The 19926-nt window shown below is 41.8% G+C and overlaps 1 protein-coding gene across 6 annotated transcripts in view; it reads right to left on the reverse strand.

Moving 5' to 3' along the window:
- Positions 1 to 19926, reverse strand: part of LTBP1 (latent transforming growth factor beta binding protein 1) — a 496680-nt gene that overhangs the window by 120526 nt on the left and 356228 nt on the right. For all 6 annotated transcript variants that reach the window (XM_089690181.1, XM_089690179.1, XM_089690180.1 and 3 more), the window contains one exon: positions 3307 to 3429. In XM_089690181.1, coding sequence (XP_089546307.1) covers positions 3307 to 3429 — 123 coding nt within the window. The remainder of the gene's footprint in view (positions 1 to 3306; positions 3430 to 19926) is intronic.

Raw genomic sequence — 19926 nt, forward strand, 5'->3', positions numbered from 1 at the left:
ACTGGAGACATGCCAAAGTAGAAGGTGCTAATTACTGTCATTGACTGAGAACATATAATTTTACCTTGGTCGCTTGCCACATAAACTCCTTCCACAAAACCTTAGGACTACTTTTGCCAAAATATAGCACTTATTATTGTACTTTCAGTAAATGTAGATCACCTATTAAAGAAGGTTTTTGCAGCCAAAGACATGTGAATGAAATCTAGGAAACTCAAATCTGATACAGATGTGACAGGAACTACCTGTCAGAACACAAAGTGCACAAAGTTTACTGGCTAAATACATTCGTTGGTGAGCCACCTGCAACATTAGGAGATCACATTTCTTAGCTTTAGGAGAAAAAAAATGTAAAAATTAAATTGTGGCATTTTATCAAGTTCCTTCCTGGATTTGTATATATTTCCCCACTTAAAACAATTGTTAGATTGAAAAAAAGGATTTTTGACTCAAAATCCCATTCTTGGAGTACATAGAAATGGCACAGGATGAAGTATTTAGGTACACTGAGTTATTCTGCTGCCTTCAGGAGACTGGACACTGGCAAACAAAGCTATGAGGACTGCCCAGTGTACCTCCTCGCACTCCCAGCATGTCTTAGTTTTGAGGGAAGCACTAGTAAGATCATAAGGACAGAGAGGAGGGTCCTGTGTTCCTAAAGTGTTAATAAACCCACAACAGTAAAGTCAGTCTGTATATGCAGTAAGGCATGCTTGTTATATTCACTGTGGAACTTAAGGGGTTAATCCTCTAAATTGTCTTCCATGATCCTCCCCTTCTTCCATGTTCCCCATTTCATCTCCTCAGAGAACAGAGCTTCGGGGATACTCTGCACAGGCTCACTTTGGTGTGAACTGCTAGAGATCATTTTCTTTTTCTTGGGAGGGTGCATGTGATCAGTACAGGGCCAATCAGTGCTGTCCAGACAGAGGGTCAGGGGTTATGCAATCTCAAAGGGCAGTGAGAGTAGAATGAAAGCTCCTCCTACAAGCTTTGACCAGTGCTCAGCTGGACACTGATGGAAGTCAGAAGACTGCTCTAACTGCTGATGAGAAAAGGTATCTTGCACTTTATATTTACTAAAATAATTGCATTTCCATGTTCTGTGTACTGTGGGAGACCAGATATAGTGAATACAGGGTTCTGGGTTTAGTAACACTTTAATGTACTCCAAAGATAGGATTTTTTTTAGTAAGTCAAAAATTCTATTTTCCTATTTGTACACTAATGTAAACCCACAACTGTAAAATCAGTCTGCATATACAGTAAAGCATGCTTGTTATACTCACTGTGGAACCTAAGGTGTTAATCCTCTGCATTGTGTAAAAATGCTGTTTGATCCTGACTTCTCTGATCCTCCCTTTCTTCCAGTGTCCTCCTTATCTCCTGATAAGACATATCATGTGGAGTCACCCTGCACATGCTCAATTTGGTGTGTATTGCTAGAGAGGTTTTTTATTTTTTCTTGGGAGACTGCATGCAGTCAGCACAGGGCCAATAAGTGGTGTCCAGACAGAGGTCAGGGGTTCTGCATCCTCCTAGTGCAGAAAGAAAACTCCTCCTACAAGCTTTAACCAGTGCTCAGCTGGAAACTGATAGAAGTCACAAGACTGCTATATACTGCTGATGAGAAAAGGTATTTACCAGTTTATATTCACTAAAATAATTGCATTTCCATGTAGTGTGTACTGTGGGAGAGCAGATATAGTGAATGCAGGGTCCTGGGTGTAGTAACCCAGGACTCTTCTCCCTCCTGACGCACGATCGGTGTTACTCTGTGTCTCCATGAGCATCCTTCCTGGCTTCACAGATTCCTGATGAGCCTGTTGTAATCCTTTTAAATGTGAGTGACCTTTACTTGAGTTTTATTAAGCTTTTTGACCTATTGCATTTAGAGGCAGATAGAGTGAATGCAGGGTCCTGGGTTTAGTAACACTTTCTAAGATACACTGGGACATTCAAAAGCATTTTAACTGTGGTGTGGGGAACACAGCAAGCAAAAGGCTAACAGCCCACAAAACCAGGAGGATAACAAGGTGGCTCCAAGAGCCTACAGAGTGACATGAAGAATCTTACAACCAAAGCCGCATCAGATGAGTCCTAAATATCCACCTGGTAAAACCTACCAAATGTGTGAACCCCATTACATTTATTATAATAATAGCACATATAGCTCTTTATTATTTAATTTTATATTTGTTGTTTAACTTTTGAAGCTGACCGCATGCATATATGAGGCAGCTCAGTGTGTCGGCCTACAAATCGAGCAACCGCATGTATGCAGCCCTGTTGAAACTACATACTGTGCTGAGAGCCTGCCTTCGTCTCCCAGCTTTTAGAACCCTTAAAGGGGCGGGAGGTGGTCGACGCCAAGGGGTTAAGATTTGAGGTAGTAGCTTCATTATTTATTTTATTTATTTGTTTTTTTGAGTGGGCAGTCTGTAATTAATTTTATTATTCTTTGCCATCACAGGTTATGTCCACTTTAAAGGAATCCCTCTTCCATATGGTATTGCTGGGCAAACAGTTTTGGAGAAGCAAAGAGTTTTTTCTGGGTTATGTTAGTCACTACACAAGACTGGTTGCATTAGGGAATGCACTTACATCAGCTTTAACAGGCTTAGGACTTTTTAGAGATTGGTAACTTTAGGTGTGGCTGATGAAGGTAGGCCCTGGGTATGTAAACCACTTTTCAGCGAACCCAGATGTTACACCAAGTGTATCTAGGAATGCAGAGTCTAATGCAAAGACGTCACATTATAGGCCTCTCAACAGTGTCCTAGTACTCTCTCCATGGATATGCAGAGGATCAGCCAATCCAGGAAGCTGCACAATAAAGCCCAGTAGCTATACAACAATGAAAGAATCTTGCTAAAAGATGTCTTGAGAAAAAGTGGAAAAGGTTTGCTTCTCTCACAGCAGTAAGAAGATGTCCTTTCTCCTAAGATCCAAAAAAAAGGCATGCTGGGAGTGGGAGTACCAGTCTGTCCTTACAGCTGTGTTTGCCATTTTCCAATCTCCTGAAGGCAGCAGCATAATCCAATGTACCTGAATACTCAATCTGATGATCCATCATGTATGATTAGGAAAAAGGTGTTTCACTTTGTTGTGGTATATATGCAAGAGCATTTGCAGTTTATCATGACCACGTTTTTTTTAGTACTCAGTGTTAAAATGCTCACCAATGGAATGAGCAGAAGGAAATAGGATTTTTTTTTATTTTCTAAGTCTTCCAACTTTTTACTAGTCAGTACATAAGGCTCATTAGAAGGTAAAAAAGTGAGATGAATTCATGTTCTTACTTACCAACACAAGACGAATATGTAGGATCTGGAACAAACCCTTGTTTGCAGGTGCACCTATAGCTTCCCAAAGTATTTAAACAGTCACCATTTGGACAAATACCCTGCATGTAGCATTCATTAATATCTGTGATTTAAAAAAAAAGAAGTGATACTGAATGTATATTCAATCATCACTGAACTTGTTAAACAAACTTAACCATTATAGAGAAAGGCAATGGAACAACAACATATTTACTGATCAATAAGTAACATAGGTTACAAATGTTAAGTATACACTCAGTTGACAATGCATAATTCACCCTAATAGGTTATGGGGTGCATGGCTCTTATGTTAAGGACTAAACAATACAAACATGTATACTAAATATTATGTGGCCATGAGAACCAATTCTTTAGAAGCAGTATACATTATAATATAATTATTTGTATTTGCATCGTGTACGTTACAATTTTAGTCCAATTTATGAAGAGGAGCTATAGTCTGCCAGTTTCTAGTCAATACATTTGGCAGTACTATGTCAGACAGCTTCAATGTGTTGCATTTTAGAGAAGGACTAAAGTCATAAAGATGAAAAAAATGTTATTGGCCTTGGTCAATGTAAAACTCTTTCTAAAAAAAATATGAAACAAGTGTCCATGAAAGAAAGTGCAATTCATATTATATAAATGAAAACTGCACTTAAATGTTTCTTAACTGTGTGAAAAGCACCAAAGAACCACTTGGTAGCCATTCATATTACTTCCATTGGATGCTGCAAATTAGAGTGCTTATGAGTGGTTGAGACAACACAGTGACACCTTAATTGCTTCATCGTGTATGATCTAATTTGCTTATAATAGAAATATATATAGTGGGCATTCAGAGTTTTTCTTATCTTGGAATGGCAGAGTTAACTCCTGAACTTCAGAATCAGGAATGATGCTGACTGGGCTTATATGACGATTTTGATAAAAGCCCTGTCTGGCATATATTTACTGAGCCATATTTTTATTTCTGTTAAAAATCAGTTTACCCTTTTTTATATAACTTTTTCCTAAGCGTATACATTCACTACCAATGTCCAGCTATCTATCTATCTACAATAATGGACAACATAAAGGTGAATAAAGCACCTGGACCAGATGGCTTAAACCCACTATGTTACTGGATTGGTGCAAGGCCAATAAGGTGCCTATATTTAAAAATATATCAAAGTATTTACTGAGTAACTACAGACTGATACTTGAGAGATCAATAAAAGACCGCATTGAAAAGTTGTCAAACAAATCTGATTTTCCTAAATGAGGAAGTAAGCATAAGCAAAGGAGTGGCTGTGATTTTGCAAAAATGTTTGACACCATTTCCCACACATGGCTAACGTGCAAGTTAAAGTTTACATGCTTAGAAAATTCAGTTTGTAAGCTACACCAGGTTATTTTAAAAACTATTGGAGGAGGTGAAAACATGGTCCACTGCATCATTGTCCTGGATGGGTAGAACTGTCTCAGTTAAAATGACAGCACTACCCAAACTTTTATACTATTTCAGGACTTTGCCTATCCATGTACCGGTGAAGGCAAGGATATTTACCTATATCTGGGATCCCGAGGGTTGTAGATTAACCCAATGCACACTCTAGGCTACTAAGGACTTAGTTGGATTGGTGGTGCCTGATATTAGGAAGTACTACATAGCGGCCCAAGTGTCCCAATTATTCCAGCATCATTCATTATAAACCAGACTGGGTTTCCATAGAGGCTCAAGCTTGCACCCCTCTCCCAATTGATTTCATTTTGTGGGTTTCCCCAAAACACTGTAAAGGCATATCTTAGCCCCACACTATCCCACTCTTTGAGTTTGTGGGATATCTCTAGTCGGAGGTGGCCACTCTGTTCCCCTCACGTACCAGTGGCACCATTGTTTACTAATCCTTTGTTCCTACCTGGCCTCCAAACTTGTCTCTTCCAATGGTAGGTAACTAAAGGCATATATCATATAAGACACTTTCAAGAGCTTGTGGTGATACCTCACATGTGTACTGCAATCACCGTTTACATATTGTGACAGTAGGCAGGTGAAATCACCTGGTTGTTGCATCCTGGATGGACGATACATTTGTCCGAGGTTCAGACTCGATGGGGATTTGTTCCACTAGAGGGAAGTGCTGAGTCCTTCAGCACTGAGGTAATGAGCCCAGCTGAAGGTAGTGGGCTCATTGAGGCCATTATAAAACTTCCCAGCTTGCTTAGGGAGTTGCTCCAACCTGGAACCAGATCTATGCCTGAACTGACTGGGGAGCAAACATCTTATCTGTGTGCAGGGAGACAAAAGCCTGTGTGGCTAGCCTCCAACTACTAGCAACTAGGTATAGCATCAGGCTGTACCTAGTGGGTAGCTAGGGAAAGCTGTTGGTACAGTAAGCAGCCAAGTTGGCCAGGATTTAATTTGATGTTTCTTTTTGGTTTGACATTTTTTGTACATATTGTAAACAAACTGCACCTTTTTGTTTTTTCACCTTCACTGTTGTGCTGTGCCTGTCTTTTTGTGTTGTGCACCCATCCAGGGGGTCACACACACCCACTGCCGAGCTAACCCCGTTACAATATGCATGCATGTTTGTGCTTGTGCAATAGCCAACTGGTAGCAGGTGAGGATCAGATGGCTGGAGGAGGCCAAAATTACTGTAGGCAGGCATCAGAAACAGATTGAAGACTGAACCTTTAAAAGGCTCTTAGCAAGCATGAACAACAGTGTGAAGATGCTTCAATGATGCTGCATAGCAGGAAAGAGAGAATGAAGCGTGCATCTGACAATTCACTTAGTGGATTTATTATTATTATACAGTATTTATAAAGCGCCGATAGTTCGCTCAGCGCTGTACATTACAAAGGGGGACAGAACATGTGACAGAACAATACCAATACAATGCAAAACATGAGGGGATCGAGGGCCCTGCTCTTTCGAGCTTACAATCTAGGAGGGAGGGGATGGTGGCACAGGAGGAGATAGCTGTGGGGGATGGAGTGGTAGGAAGAGTGGAGGAGGTCGGCAAGTTAGCATGGGGTGGGGTAGGCTTCCCTGAAGAGATGGGTTTTCAGGGTGCGCCTAAAGGAGAGGAGAGTAGGTGATAATCTGATGGGTTGGGGCAGGGAGTTCCAGAGGATGGGTGACACCCTGGAGAAGTCCTGGAGGAGGAGACCAGGGAACTAGAGAGAAGGAGGTCTTGTGAGGAGCGGAGTGTGCGTGCTGGGTGGTACTTGGATATTAGGTCAGTGGTGTAGTTTGGGGCAGTGTGGTGGACGGCTTTGTACGTCAGTGTTATGATTTTGAATTTGATCCGTTGCGCAATCGGAAGCCAGTGGAGGGATTGGCAGAGGGGGGTGGCGGAGATGGAGCGGTTGGAAAGGTGAATGAGTCTGGCTGCCGTATTCAGGATCGACTGAAGTGGGGATAGCCAGCGGCGAGGCAGGCCAGTAAGGAGGGAGTTGCAGTAGTCGAGTCGTGATATGATGAGGGAGTGGATGAGCTGTTTAGTGGTTTCTGGGGTTAGGAACGTGCGTATTTTGGCGATGTTGCGGAGGTGGAGTCTGCATGAGCTTGTTAAAGATTGGACTTGGGGCTGGAAGGATAGGTTGGAGTCCAGAATGACACCAAGTACTCTGGCCTGCGGGGCGGGTTTGATGGTGGCGTTGTTGGACATGATGGAGAAGTCAATGGTGGGTGGTGTCCGGGCTGGGGGGAAGACAAGAAACTCGGTCTTGGAGAGGTTCAGTTTAAGGAAGTGGAGCGACATCCAGTCAGATATGTCGCTCAGTAGGTGTGTGATTCGGGCAGAGACTGAGGGGGTGAGGTGGGGGGTTGAGAGATAGATTTGTGTGTCGTCGGCATATAGGTGGTAGTTGAAGCCGTGAGAGTGTATGAGTTGGCCAAGGGAGGAGTGTAGATGGAGAAGAGAAGGGGCCCGAGGACAGAGCCTTGAGGGACCCCAACAGAGAGGGGGAGTGAGGGGGAGGTGGTAGCATTATAGGTAACGCTGAAAGAGCGTTGTGACAGGTAGGATGAGAGCCAGGAGAGAGCAGAATCTCTGAGGCCGAGGGAGTGTAGTTTTTTGAGGAGGAGGGGGTGGTCGACTGTGTCGAAGGCCGCAGAGAGGTCAAGGAGTAGGAGCACTGAATAGTGGCCATGAGCTTTGGCGGATTAAGTCAGTACTTGATTCCAAAGTTAACCCCTTCTGCAGCAAAATCGATGGGCACAGGTATTAAAGGTGGCAAGTGACCTTAAGAACTGAGGTATCTCCTAGTGCATGACCCAACCAATCTACTCACTGAATGAGTCTTCAGAGACAGGGCAAGTGCTAAGGTTAAGGGGTTATCCTGGGCTTTGCCAATGTCCAATCTACATGCAGACAGCTGTATAGGCAGAAGGTTAAACACTTTATGTGATAAGAAATTGGGTGATATGCAAACTGCAATAGTAAATTATTACATGAATTATTATATTAATTTACCAAAACGGTTGTAATTTTAAAACTGGGCTGTCATAGAATGAAGAAAAGTAATCTTGACATGAGCACTCATTCACATGGGCAGTAAATGAAAACACTAACCAAGCCAAGCATGTCTTTAGCCATGCAGTTTGGCACAGCTTGAGTAAAAAAAGGTGGTCTATGTCCTGACGGAACAAGCAGGGATTTGAATGTGGCTGCCAAATTTATGGCTGCCAAATTTACTCTCCTGGAGACATCTGTGGGCCTCAGACTTGCAGGGTCAAAGTGATCAAGTTGAAAAAAGGGGAAATTCCTGGATTAACTCAGCAGTGTATTCATGAAAGATGAAACTGGCTGGAATGACTCACATACAATAGCAAAGTATGCCGGTAATGAACTGCAGTATTACATCATGTAAATGATAAATAACTCACAAAGAATAAAAGGCTACACTGGATATATGTTTTAAGGGAATATGAATCTGCAAAAACTCTATACTGTAAAACATATGTTTGTAAGTGTGCTAATTTTATCATGAAAATAAAACGTATGTCTATATTATAGAGCTACTTTATAAAAGGACAATTGCTGTTGTTTCTATTCTTTTTGCAAAAACATAGCAGTATGCATTTTGTGAAAGAACCACTAAATTGTATTCTCACACTATTTACCATGAACTCATGATCTGCACTAGTAGGTGTGCACCGGCTACAGCCTATATCAGTAAGGCTAGGTCCACATCTGTGCGGGTGGTGCCGCTGCGGATCCACACGAAAATCCGTGCAGCCGCACCACCTGCACAGATAAGTGCGGACCCGCGGGCGGGTGCCATTAATTCTAATGGCACGCCGCCCACATTGGAAAATGCAACTGTACTGGGAACCAAGGCTGCGTTTTCAGAAGAAGTGCAGGGACTTCTTCCCTGCGTGTCATGGGCACGGGCACGGTAATCCATTGAAATGACTGGGCTCTCTTGCCCACGCAAAACGCGGCCCGCACGGTCGCATATATGTGAACCAAGGCTTAATGTCCATACAAATGATAGCTAAGTAATGGAATGCAACAAATATAAGTTCTTAGATCAGCCTAACCTCTGTTTTGGATTTATATGTGCACTTCACGTATGAACAAAACCAAATGTAGTGCATAAGAATATCAATATAGGTTTCTGTAAAAAGCACTAAAAGTAAAAAAAACACACTAACAATAAAAAAAAAGCCATAATGCATGTTGTGCAGGGATAATTAAAATATGTCTGCTATACTCTATTTTCCAAAGCTTCCATTTAAAAATACCTGTATGTTCATTTAATTTTCTGTTTCAACTGCACAGCAGATGGGTGTTCTGACCTGCAGCTTTGCTTTGTGTGTGCCAATTTTATTTCATAATGTGAAATTGTGATCCATGTCAAATATTTTTTTTTCATTTTCAGAAAAAAAGGTTGACACATGATTTCCACAAGGCACCTTATCAGAACAAAAGGCACACACGCAGTATTATTTTGAATTTAGAACTGCAACACATGCATTGAGAAATCATTGTACAATCAGTTAGGTTCTGGGATCATGTTTTCAGTGGTTTCTCCCACCGACCTCCATTTAGCCACTGTTTCCTGTAGTGGCATGGAGGTTGGCAGGAGAAACAACTAAGCTCTGAAGAGGACCAGAAAATAAACAACCCCCGTTATTGCCAGTTTCTTAGCCAACCTCAGAAGAAGACTTCTCTTCAGCAGAGCAGGGTCCATCAGCGAAGGCAGCAGGAGAGAGAAGTATTTTTTCTCTTGTTTGTAAGGAGAGCTTTTGGGTAATTTTATTTTTCTGGTAAGATGCTTTAGATAAATCATGTCCAATGTGTATGCCCAATTAATATTAAACATCTAGTTTTTTTAATCTGTATATACATATTGTATGATGTGTAGTGCACCTAGAAGAAAATGGAACTACAGGATAATTACATAATGGATTATGCCCTGGTTCACACTGATGCAAATCGCATGCAATGATCGGCAATGGAACTGTTCTAATCAGTGCCACTCTGACTTCATCGGAGTTGCACCAATTAGAAAATTAGTTACTGCACTACTTTTCCCAATTTGGGGTGCAACTTGCATAGACATCTGTGCATCAAGTCGCACAGATGTCTATAAAGTCACACCCGAAGTCGCACTGCCATCCAACTTTGAAATTGTGCGACTTCAAATGAAGTCGCACAATTTCAAAGTTGATGCAGTGTGAACCAGAGCTAACTGTGCCAATACTTTAATGTTTTCTTGAGGAAAAAAAACCTTCTAGGTCAAGGGTCTGCAACCAGTCGATCGTGGCCAGGTGACTGGTAGATCACGGCCTGGGCTTGCTGAACCGCCATCGCACAGCATCAAATAGAGCGCAATGCAGAGGGACTACTTGTAAAGTTGGAGCTGTAGTAGGGAGCAAAAGCCACATACTATAAGTCGATGCCTCCTCTGTATTGCTGGTCCTTGTCCCATGCGGAGTTATACCAACTGCCCTCCACCTCTTATCCCAGCTAGTGGTCTCCAAAGTGGTGCCAGCAGCAGGAATGAAGATATCTTCAGGTCAGTGTGAAGCAATACACTGAATGCAGGAGTTTTGTTCTGCTTTCAGAAAGTGCACCATACCTGCAGAGGTCTATAGCAAAGTGCAGCTAACCCAGGAAAGTCACAAATGCACTGCACTGCACCCGTGGTGCTGGTAAACCGCAGCACATTAGTGTGAAAGCAGCCTTAGAGGGGGCTCATAACAGTAAGGGTTCATTTGCATTTGCAGTTTGGGGGGTGGTATAACCCCATAGTTAAGGCCTATTTTTACTAACCCTGCCCCAACCGCACCCCCTTTAGCTGCCGTCGCAGCAGGAGTTATACGCCTTTTTATGGTTGGTGGGTGTAGCACCTGTCAAGTATGACCCATTCAAGTGAATAAGACCGCTCTGCAAGTACCCTGCAACCTTGTGCAGTACAGCAAAGAAGGGGTTAAAGCAGGAAGTGCTGTGTTGCTTTCTCACCACCTGCTTTAACCCTTTGCAGTTGTAGGGTGCTTGCAGAGTAGCGCCACTTACTTGAATGGGTCGCAAATGGCAAGTGGTAGCAACCACCAAAAGCAACAGGGGGTTAATTCCTGCTGTGGAATGTGTACACCTTTGGCCGCTGCCTCAGCAGCTAAAGGGGGTATGAACTGGGGGTTGTAAAACCACGACAGCAACTACTGGGTTTTACTACCCCCCAACTGTACATGTGAAGGAGCCCTAAGGGTGCTGCTGCTGCATGCAACCAAGGGTTCGTTCACAAGTGAAGCAGGTACTGCTGCTCCTCTGAAAAGCAATCCAAGTGTGTTATGTGATATGTCGCCTCCTCACCACCTAATTTAATCCCATGATTGCCGTGTAATGCACACAATTGTGACATGGTAGTACAGCAATCAGAGGTTTTGATCAGGTGTGAGGAGGCGACACTGCTCGGTGATCTTTGACTTCTCCCATGTTGTTCCGGTAGATCTTCACCTCTTTAAGGTTGCCTACCCCTGTTCTAGGTGAACTGAATGCATTGCACAAATTTTTGCAAACCTGCAAAGTCCTATCTTTCTATTTTCTAAAGAAAATGATGATAGCCCTACTATCCCTTTTATAATTACACTTAAATGGTAGGATATGTCTTCATTATCATCATTGAGCAATCTCAACATTGTCAGGGGAAAATTAATATCACCTGTATCCAATTAGCTATGAAGAGGTTTGGTAAGTATCTCAGGCAGATCCCAGATAGCTGGCTGGGGATGATATGTATACAATGTACAAAAACAGCAGTTGCAGAAAAAAATAGCATTTTTGACAGTTTTTTTTTCATAAAAGTGGAGTTTTTTTAAAGGGATGGCTTGTGGACCACCTCATGATTACCATAATGGTTTTATTGTAGGTGATGCAATAATTTTGTAATTGACAACATTCAAATCTGTATTAGACAGATACATTACTGGTTGTCAAAGATGTCCTTTATGCCTAGTTCATTCTAGTGTGGGCCGTGCGGCCCATGTTTACTCGGGCACAGAAGCCCACTAATTTGAATGGGTTGGTGTGCAGCATGTCCAGCACAAAAAAGGAGCATACACCTTTTTAAAAAATGTGGTCGCAGAGAAACCGTAAGGTCTTTTTGACTGCACCCGTGATCAGGCTGAAATGTGTGGGGAATGAATGAATGTTCAGAATGAATGGCAGCCCCGTGCGTCTTGCAAGAACAGGGTGATTGTGGGTGTGGGAACAGGTGCTATTCATGTGGGCTAGCGTGAACCCAGCGTAAAAGGCATTTACAGTTTTAACCTGGGTTCACATATATGCGGTGCGGTATATCGCATGTGATTTGCACAGGAACCGCACCACATTTCTGTGCAAATCACATTTGTGTGCAGTGCAATTGGAGCCATACATTTTATATGGCTCCAATCGCACCGCACTCGCACCAAGAAGGTGCAGGACCCTTTTTTGGGTCCGCACTAGAATCAGATTGCATGGGTATTCACACCTATGCAATCCAGTTCTGCATATCGTGCTGCGTTTTGCGAACCGCTTTCGGGGTGTTGTTAACTTAGCATCCACACCCGCAGCGGTTCACATGAACGGTGTGAGATTCTGATGCAGTGCGGAATTCACACTGAAAACGCTGCAAATTTTGCACCGCATCAGTGTGAACCAGGACTAAGGGTTCATGTACACAGGACGTTTGGAAAACTCTTCTAAATGATGGAAACTGACTGCTGGAAAATGTAGGTTAAAACGTCAGTTTAGCCGTGTTTGCATACCGCGTTTATGTGCGTTTGCGTTTAGAAGTGTTTTTAAAAGTAAACCTTCCCAAATGCCCAGAATGCACTGAAAAATAGTAAAAAATTAACTATTTCAGACATGGAACAGTTAAAAAACGCTTCTAAACACGGTTAACCGCGTTTACATGCATTTACAAGCATTTGGCGTATGAAACGCTGGTAAAATCTACTCCTAAACGCAAGTTTGGTGCGTTCAAAAAGAGGACTGTAAACTAAACTTCCTGTAAATGACTGTAAATGACTATGTGTACATGGACACATAGAAAAACATTAGGGAGAGTTCAGGGACTGCTGAAAAAACGCTGAACAGCTCCTGAACATCAGCTGCAGTGTACATGAGCCCTAAATGGAAAGCTTTATTTACTTCTGATCCCTTCTTGGGACTCTGCTCTATTGATCAACTTGTGTACAATCAGCCTGTTGGGGTTTTCCTGAACAATCAGCACCTCTAGCTATAGACAGCAACACTATAGTTCTGCTGGAAGGATTGCCCCATCAGCACCAAGTGTGTTGATGGGGGAATCTGTACATTTTTTTTTTGTTCAACCCTTTGGTATGTAGTGTATAAGCTATGGCCTGCCTAAGGCAGGTACAAAATTCTTATTCTGTGACTGATAAATTCCCTAATAAAGACTTGGGAGAGACATTAAGTACCAATTATAAGGGAGTTTAGAACTAAAAAGGGGGAATTCAAATAAAGCTGCTGCACCACTTTTCTGGCATTAATCACACTTGTTTATGTGCTACATTCAAAAAATATCTGCAACAGTTTTGGTTCTGAGAGCAACGTGTGCACCACATTCAGCTAGTTCTAATCAGCTCCACTACTACATTGCGGTGTATCACCAGTGCCAAATTCAAGATAAAATACTGACAGTTCATATCTTACAAAAGTAGAGTTAATAAAGACTAACTTTATTTTGGAGTGTATATGCAGATTTTGCAAAAGTGTCCTGCATACGTTCTAAAAGTGGCAAAACGTGCACCAAGTACATGAATTTGGTGCAGGCTGCACCACTTTTAGCACACAAGCGAGAAACTTTTGTGAAATCGGTCTGTGCCTATCTTTATACATTTCATGTACTGTATTTAAAGTGGTAGTCAAGAAGTACAAATTTGCTGATAGGAAGGGTTTGTTTTAACAAAAGAGACCCTAGAGGTCTCTTCTGTCATAAAAGTCCCCCCACCTGTCAGTGGATAATGTGATCTGAGCCTCACATGCACAGTTCAGACCATATTTAAGGCCCGCTCTGCATGCATGCCACAGCGATGTGATTCCTTGTGTGCATGTGCGGGAGTGACGTCACCACAGCCCGGCCATTCAAGCGTCAGAAGATACGCAACCCAGAAGGAAGACTGGGAAAATATTGAAGCACCATAGACCAGGGAGAGAGCCGTGACAGCTCAGCGCTGGAGGGCTCCATTTGTAGGTAAGTCTGGCATAGTGTACTAGTGAGCAGTACATACTAGTACATTATGACTTAAACCTGAAGGGAAGCCCATTTTCTTCTTTTATGAACGAGACTTTACTACCACTTTAACACAACATACCTATTTTTAAATTCTTCATATTTCGTTTTTTTACCTATTGTAATCTTTTTCAGATTCATGGTGTCTGTCTACTTCCCACCTTTAACATTCTAAGGCATTTGAATCAGCTTTTGTGAAGAGTCCAAGTAGGACTGCATTCAGGAGGATCAACTAATGCTGAAAATCTTGGAAGTAAATGTTCTCTGCAGGTCTCTTTACTTGCTAAACGTGTCCTGGAGTCCTATTTTCCTCCACATCTTTTCATCTGAGATGATATATACATGTGTGCTCACATACTCACAAATGGAATTTCATTCAATCACAAAGAAATCCCCAAACTATGTGCATGAGTAATACTGTAGGTATGGCAAAAAAGCACAGTAATCATTTGGCTATGACAGCTCATATTTCTCTGACACAGAGCTGTATATAACCAGTAAAGCAAGGCCTTTAAAGAGTCAGAATTCTTAAAAAAGCCACTAGGTGAAAAATCTCCATTTGATAAAAATAAATCTTCATTAGATACAGTAGAGAGAACATGAATAACTGCTTACTTTTCAAGGAATCCAAAAGACAGAGGAAATGGGGCACTGAATTACAAAAACTTGAGCAAAGACATAAACCAAGGTTAGTGATTCAGAACGTATTAAAATCAAAAGGATCTGAAAGACAGCCCTGCAACATGTTTACAGAAAAAGAGCTCAGCATCACCAAAAAATTAAAGCTTTAGTTTTGGGTAGACAAATAAAAAATAATATGTTTATAATATTCTTGCAAGGCATCTATGTAATTTACTTGTATCATACGTGAGTGGACGAAGTGCCCGAATCCAATCCGCATGACGTGACATAATAATGCTTCCTTTGGTGCCTGTTCACATATGCCGGTGCAGATCCAGTGTCGATTCAGTGGGGTTTAAAAAAAGAGTCATGTACGATTTCTGAGCAGTGCGGTCCGGTTCAGGTGCGGATTACAGGCTATTGACTTCTATGGGAACCGTTTTTAAACCTGAGAGCTGATTCACACGTGCACACCGATGACTGATCTCTGACAACCTTTTTAGTGCTGAGTCACACATGTGCGGTGCGGATTGAACAGGTTTCACAGCTAATTGATACAGTAGTTGTTCGCAGGTTTAAATCAGGTTCAGGACAGGATTAGCTCAGGAATGTTTTACTTGTTCACACATATGCAGTTTAGAAACGGTTCCCATAGAAGTCAATAGCCTGTAATCCGCACCTGACTTGGACCGCACTGCTCAGAAATTGTACATGACTCTTTTTAAAATTGCACTGAATCCGCACCGCTAGCGCACCGGCAATATGCGAACAGGCACCATAAGAAGCAATGTTATTTCACATGTCATGCGGATTGGATGTGGTTCAAACCGCGTCCAATCCGCGTGTATGTGAACGGGCACTGACGTGTGAGCAGGATAAAATCCTGAGCTGATCCTGTCCTGAACCTGATGTAAACCTGACCTGAATTACTGAACAGCTACTGTATCAATTAGCTGTTAAACCCGAGCTTCAATCCGCACTGCCAGGGGCGGACTGACCATTTGAAAACTCGGGCACTGCCCAAAGGCCTGGGGTCAGTAGGGGCCCCCATGAGATGCCCCTGGTACCTTTTTCATAGGCTTTTTTGAGCAAGGACACAGGGTCCCCATGATCCCCTATTACCCGGGGGCCCCATGAGTTGTCAGTCCGCCCCTGCGCACTGCACATGTGTGTCTCAGCACTAAGTCCTCATGCACACTGGACGTTTTTACAGCGGCTGTTTTTGGCTTTTGACGTTTTTTTCTACAGCCAGTAAACTCCCCAGCATGTTCTCCTATGTATCCATGCACACATAGACTGTAATCAACGTTTTTTGGCTAGGACTAGTGGGTTTCTAGAGGAGTTTTTTAGCTGTAAAAATGTTCTAACGCTGAAAATTTGGTAAAATGCCACACACCAGTGTCTGGACTTTTTTTGACCAAAAAAGTGCTAAATCCGCAAATGCGGAAAAACACCGCTAATTGCGGCAAAACGCTGTTAACCGCTAATGCAAATACGCTAAAGAAAGCTGAAAAACTCACATTTTTAATGTGACTTTACACAGCTAACTTTACCAGCGTTATCAAAACGTCAAGTGTGCATGAGGGCTAAAAATGTTAGAGATCAATCATCCAGGAGCTGTTTATGTACAACTAAAAGCTAAAAGTTTCTTAACTGAGCTTTTGAGAAATGATTACCAAAAGTCCCACTTTTCACTAGCATATATACAGTAGATGAAGACTAAATGCAACATTTTATTTATTCAGAAAGGTAAAGGTTGGGGAAATGCCACAGCAATCATTTACATGTTGTATTTTGTAGGCTATTCACACATGCACAAGACAGTGCAGGTAAAAAATGTAAAGTATTCTATATAACATGTATTTTTTGGGCTTTTAGGCTCCTTTGAGTTTTTCTTCCTGTGTCCGTGAGAAGATTCTGTTAATTTACTACTGCGGTCAGTGACCCCTTGTTTAACAAGAGGATGAGGCGTAGTGAGCTCATGCATACAGCAAAAAGCATGTGAGCTTATTCACAGATGCTTGGAGTGCATATTTTCATTGTGTTAGGAATTTGTTTTTTACAAGGTCAGCAGAGCAATGCCTAAAATTTGAACAAAATCGTCTAGGCTAGCATAGGTGAGCTTTCGGTATTGCTCATTTTCCATTGAGTTTGTATATACCTAGATTGTCATAAGTGCTCACAGACTGTACAAAGTTAACGGGCTTATGCCCAGTTAGGTTTCAACTTCCCTTTTCTGTTTTGCGCTTGGAGAATGAAACGTGTAATCTGATTGGTTTCTGTGGGCAACACTTTCACCTTCTTTCTTTAGCTTTCAGAATTCAGCCACAAAGGCTACAACACCCTTCACTTATGGATACATAAGTAAATAATGAAGAGCATGCTAAAACACAGAACACAGATGCAAACTCATAAAACAGAATAGCATGCATCACATGTAGCTATATACAGTACATTGGATACATATGCAACTTAGTACCAGGGGCGGACTGACCATTTGGAAACTTGGGTACTGCCCAAGGGTCCGAGGTCAGTAGGGGGCCCCATGAGATGCCCCTGGTACCTTTTTCATAGGCTTTTTTGAGTTTGGGAATGGACACAGGGGCCCCATGAACCCCAATTGCCCGGGGGCCTCATGAGTTGTCAGTCCGCCCCTGCTTAGTACATTTTTGTTGGAAAGCATATTTCAGAAAGACACTATAGGGTTGATTTACTAAAACTGGAGAACACAAAAGATACTTGTCTTGTGAAAGGTACTGAATTATGTCTTTTTCAAGAAAGAAGCTACTTAAAAATCTTGCTCCAACTGTAGCTCTGTATTACTGGAGCACACCACAATGGCTACCAGCTCCCAAGAGCACTTCTTTACACAGACTGGGGTTGAATTACTAAAACTGGTGTGCAAAATCTGGTGCAGTTGTTTGTGGTAGCCAATCAGCTTCTAACTTCAGCTTGTTCAATTAAGCTTTGGCAATAAAACCTGGAAGCTGATTGGTTTCTATCCAGAGCTGCACCACATTTTGCTCTCTCCAGTTTTAGTAAATCAACCCCAGTCTGTGTAACCCTAGGTTTTGCAGAAATGCAGTACAGTCCATTTAACCTGATTTCCTATGGGACAGGTTCACATCTTCGCGTTTTCACCCAATGCGTTTTCTGAAGAGTCAGGGACTTTTTTTTAATGCAAAAAGTAGCGTTTTTGGTTCTATAGACTTCAATGGAAACGCTGCAGAAAAGCATGTACTGCATTTTTGCCACATTTTTGTTTTAAATCTGCCTGGCAACAAGAAAAAGTAAAAACAAAATGAAAAAAAAAACACGAAACGAGGCAAAAACACATCAAAATCGAAGGTGTAAAAACGCAAAATGCAATGCAGAAACTGCTCAAGCGCAACCTGCATGGGTGTGAACCTAGCCTTAAGGAGTCCTCATGGGAGCTGGTAGCCATTGCGGGTTGCCTCAATAATACAGATCTACAGTTGAAGCAAGATTTTTTTAAGGAGCTTTTTTCTTGGAAAATACAGATTTCAGTACATTTCACAAGACAAGTATCTTTTGTGTTCTGGGATAATGTATGCTTTATGCCATTATCACTCTACAGAAAGAAAACCTGCAAGACAATGGCATAATGTGAAACTTACCTTAAAAACAAAGTCCTCCAGTGGCGCTCTGTCACTGCTGACAGGGCTTCCATCTTCACCCAGTCCTTCTTCTGGGTATGCGGGCTCTAGAGGCTTGAATGGCCAAGCCACAATGCCATCGCTTTTTATGGCACACAGCTCTGAAGGAATGGCACGGGCATGCTGTTCTTTCAGAATGCATGCTCTGGTGCTCTTTAGAAGAAAATATCTCCTAAACAGTACACATTTAGGAGATATTTAATATACCTACAGGTAAGCCTTATTATAGGCTTACCTGCAGGTACAAGCGAAAAAAAACTAATTTACTACCACCTTAAAGAAAATAATCGTAAAGCCGAATTGGCAAAAGTGGTATTAAACCCAAAAGCAAAACAATATATTGCAGCTTACCAATCATTAGATGTGGTGGCTACATTTGTTTTCTTTTTTAGGCTACATGGAATAATCGGAAATAAGCAGCGCCCGATGTCCAAAAGAAAGCACGTTTGATGGTAGAAAAAGATCCATTTATTGAGAATAATGACAAGTACATGTACTGTCAATAAATGCCTCTTAATCTACCATTAAACGTGCATTTTTTTGGACATCGGGCACTCCTTCTTTCTTATTATTTCATGTCTACACATGGAAAATACCTTAGGGTCGAACCAGAAAGGCAGAGGGTTTACCAATCCACCATTGGAGGAACATTCAAATGGAGGGATATCTCCCTACCCACCCACACAACCACCCACCTACGACCAGTGACTGATCCAGTCAGTCCAGCGCAAATCATAGCAAAAATGTGAATAAACAGGATACCGTGTTTAGCCGCATTTAGCGCTTGGGTGTTTATTCATTTCTTTGGCCAGAGTACTTACCATTGAAATAAATATACGCCCAAGTGCTAAACACTTGCTGGGTTTTGCATTATTGGGCCAAAATTTTCACTGTTTAACTGCCCGTAAACGCTGCTGCTGCTAAACTCTGATAAAAGCCTATGTGTACATGGACACAGAGAGTTACTACAGGAACAAGTAAGCCTATTGGATAATATTCCCTCACCTCTTGCTGTAGGGACAACAAAATATGGGATTTTTCCTCACAGAGCGGGTTATTTACTAAAAATGGACAGAGCAAAGTCTGATGCAGCTCTACATAGCTTAATTGAACAAGCTCAATTTAGAAGCTGATTGGCTACCATGTGCACCTGCACCGGATTCTGAGTGCACCAATTTTAGTAAATCTCCCCATTTTCTGTCTTGGTGGCGATGGTCTCCAGGGCAAATAAAGAGGGTGAATCTTTGTGGGGACACATAAAGCAATACAATCTATAAAAAGAGTCTAACCCTTCTCTACTCTTTTCAAAACTGAAGAACCAAATGTTGCCTGTACATACATTTTAAGAAATAACCCTGGGAAAGTAAGTGCAGTTCACACAGAATTTTAAATACAGCACCAATTTCCCATAATAAAGACAAGAAAATCATATAAATCATTGCAACTAAGCTCATTAAATAAGAGTTCTTCAAGGGCATTTATAAAACCGGCTACCTTGTTTCTTAGTAAACTAAGCAACAATAATTTAATGACGATATATAATACACTAAAATTAGAATACA

Source organism: Staurois parvus, unplaced genomic scaffold (assembly GCF_062004578.1).
Source record: "Staurois parvus isolate SC_StPar_1 unplaced genomic scaffold, SC_StPar_1.0 ptg000520l, whole genome shotgun sequence".
Lineage (NCBI taxonomy): Eukaryota > Metazoa > Chordata > Amphibia > Anura > Ranidae > Staurois > Staurois parvus.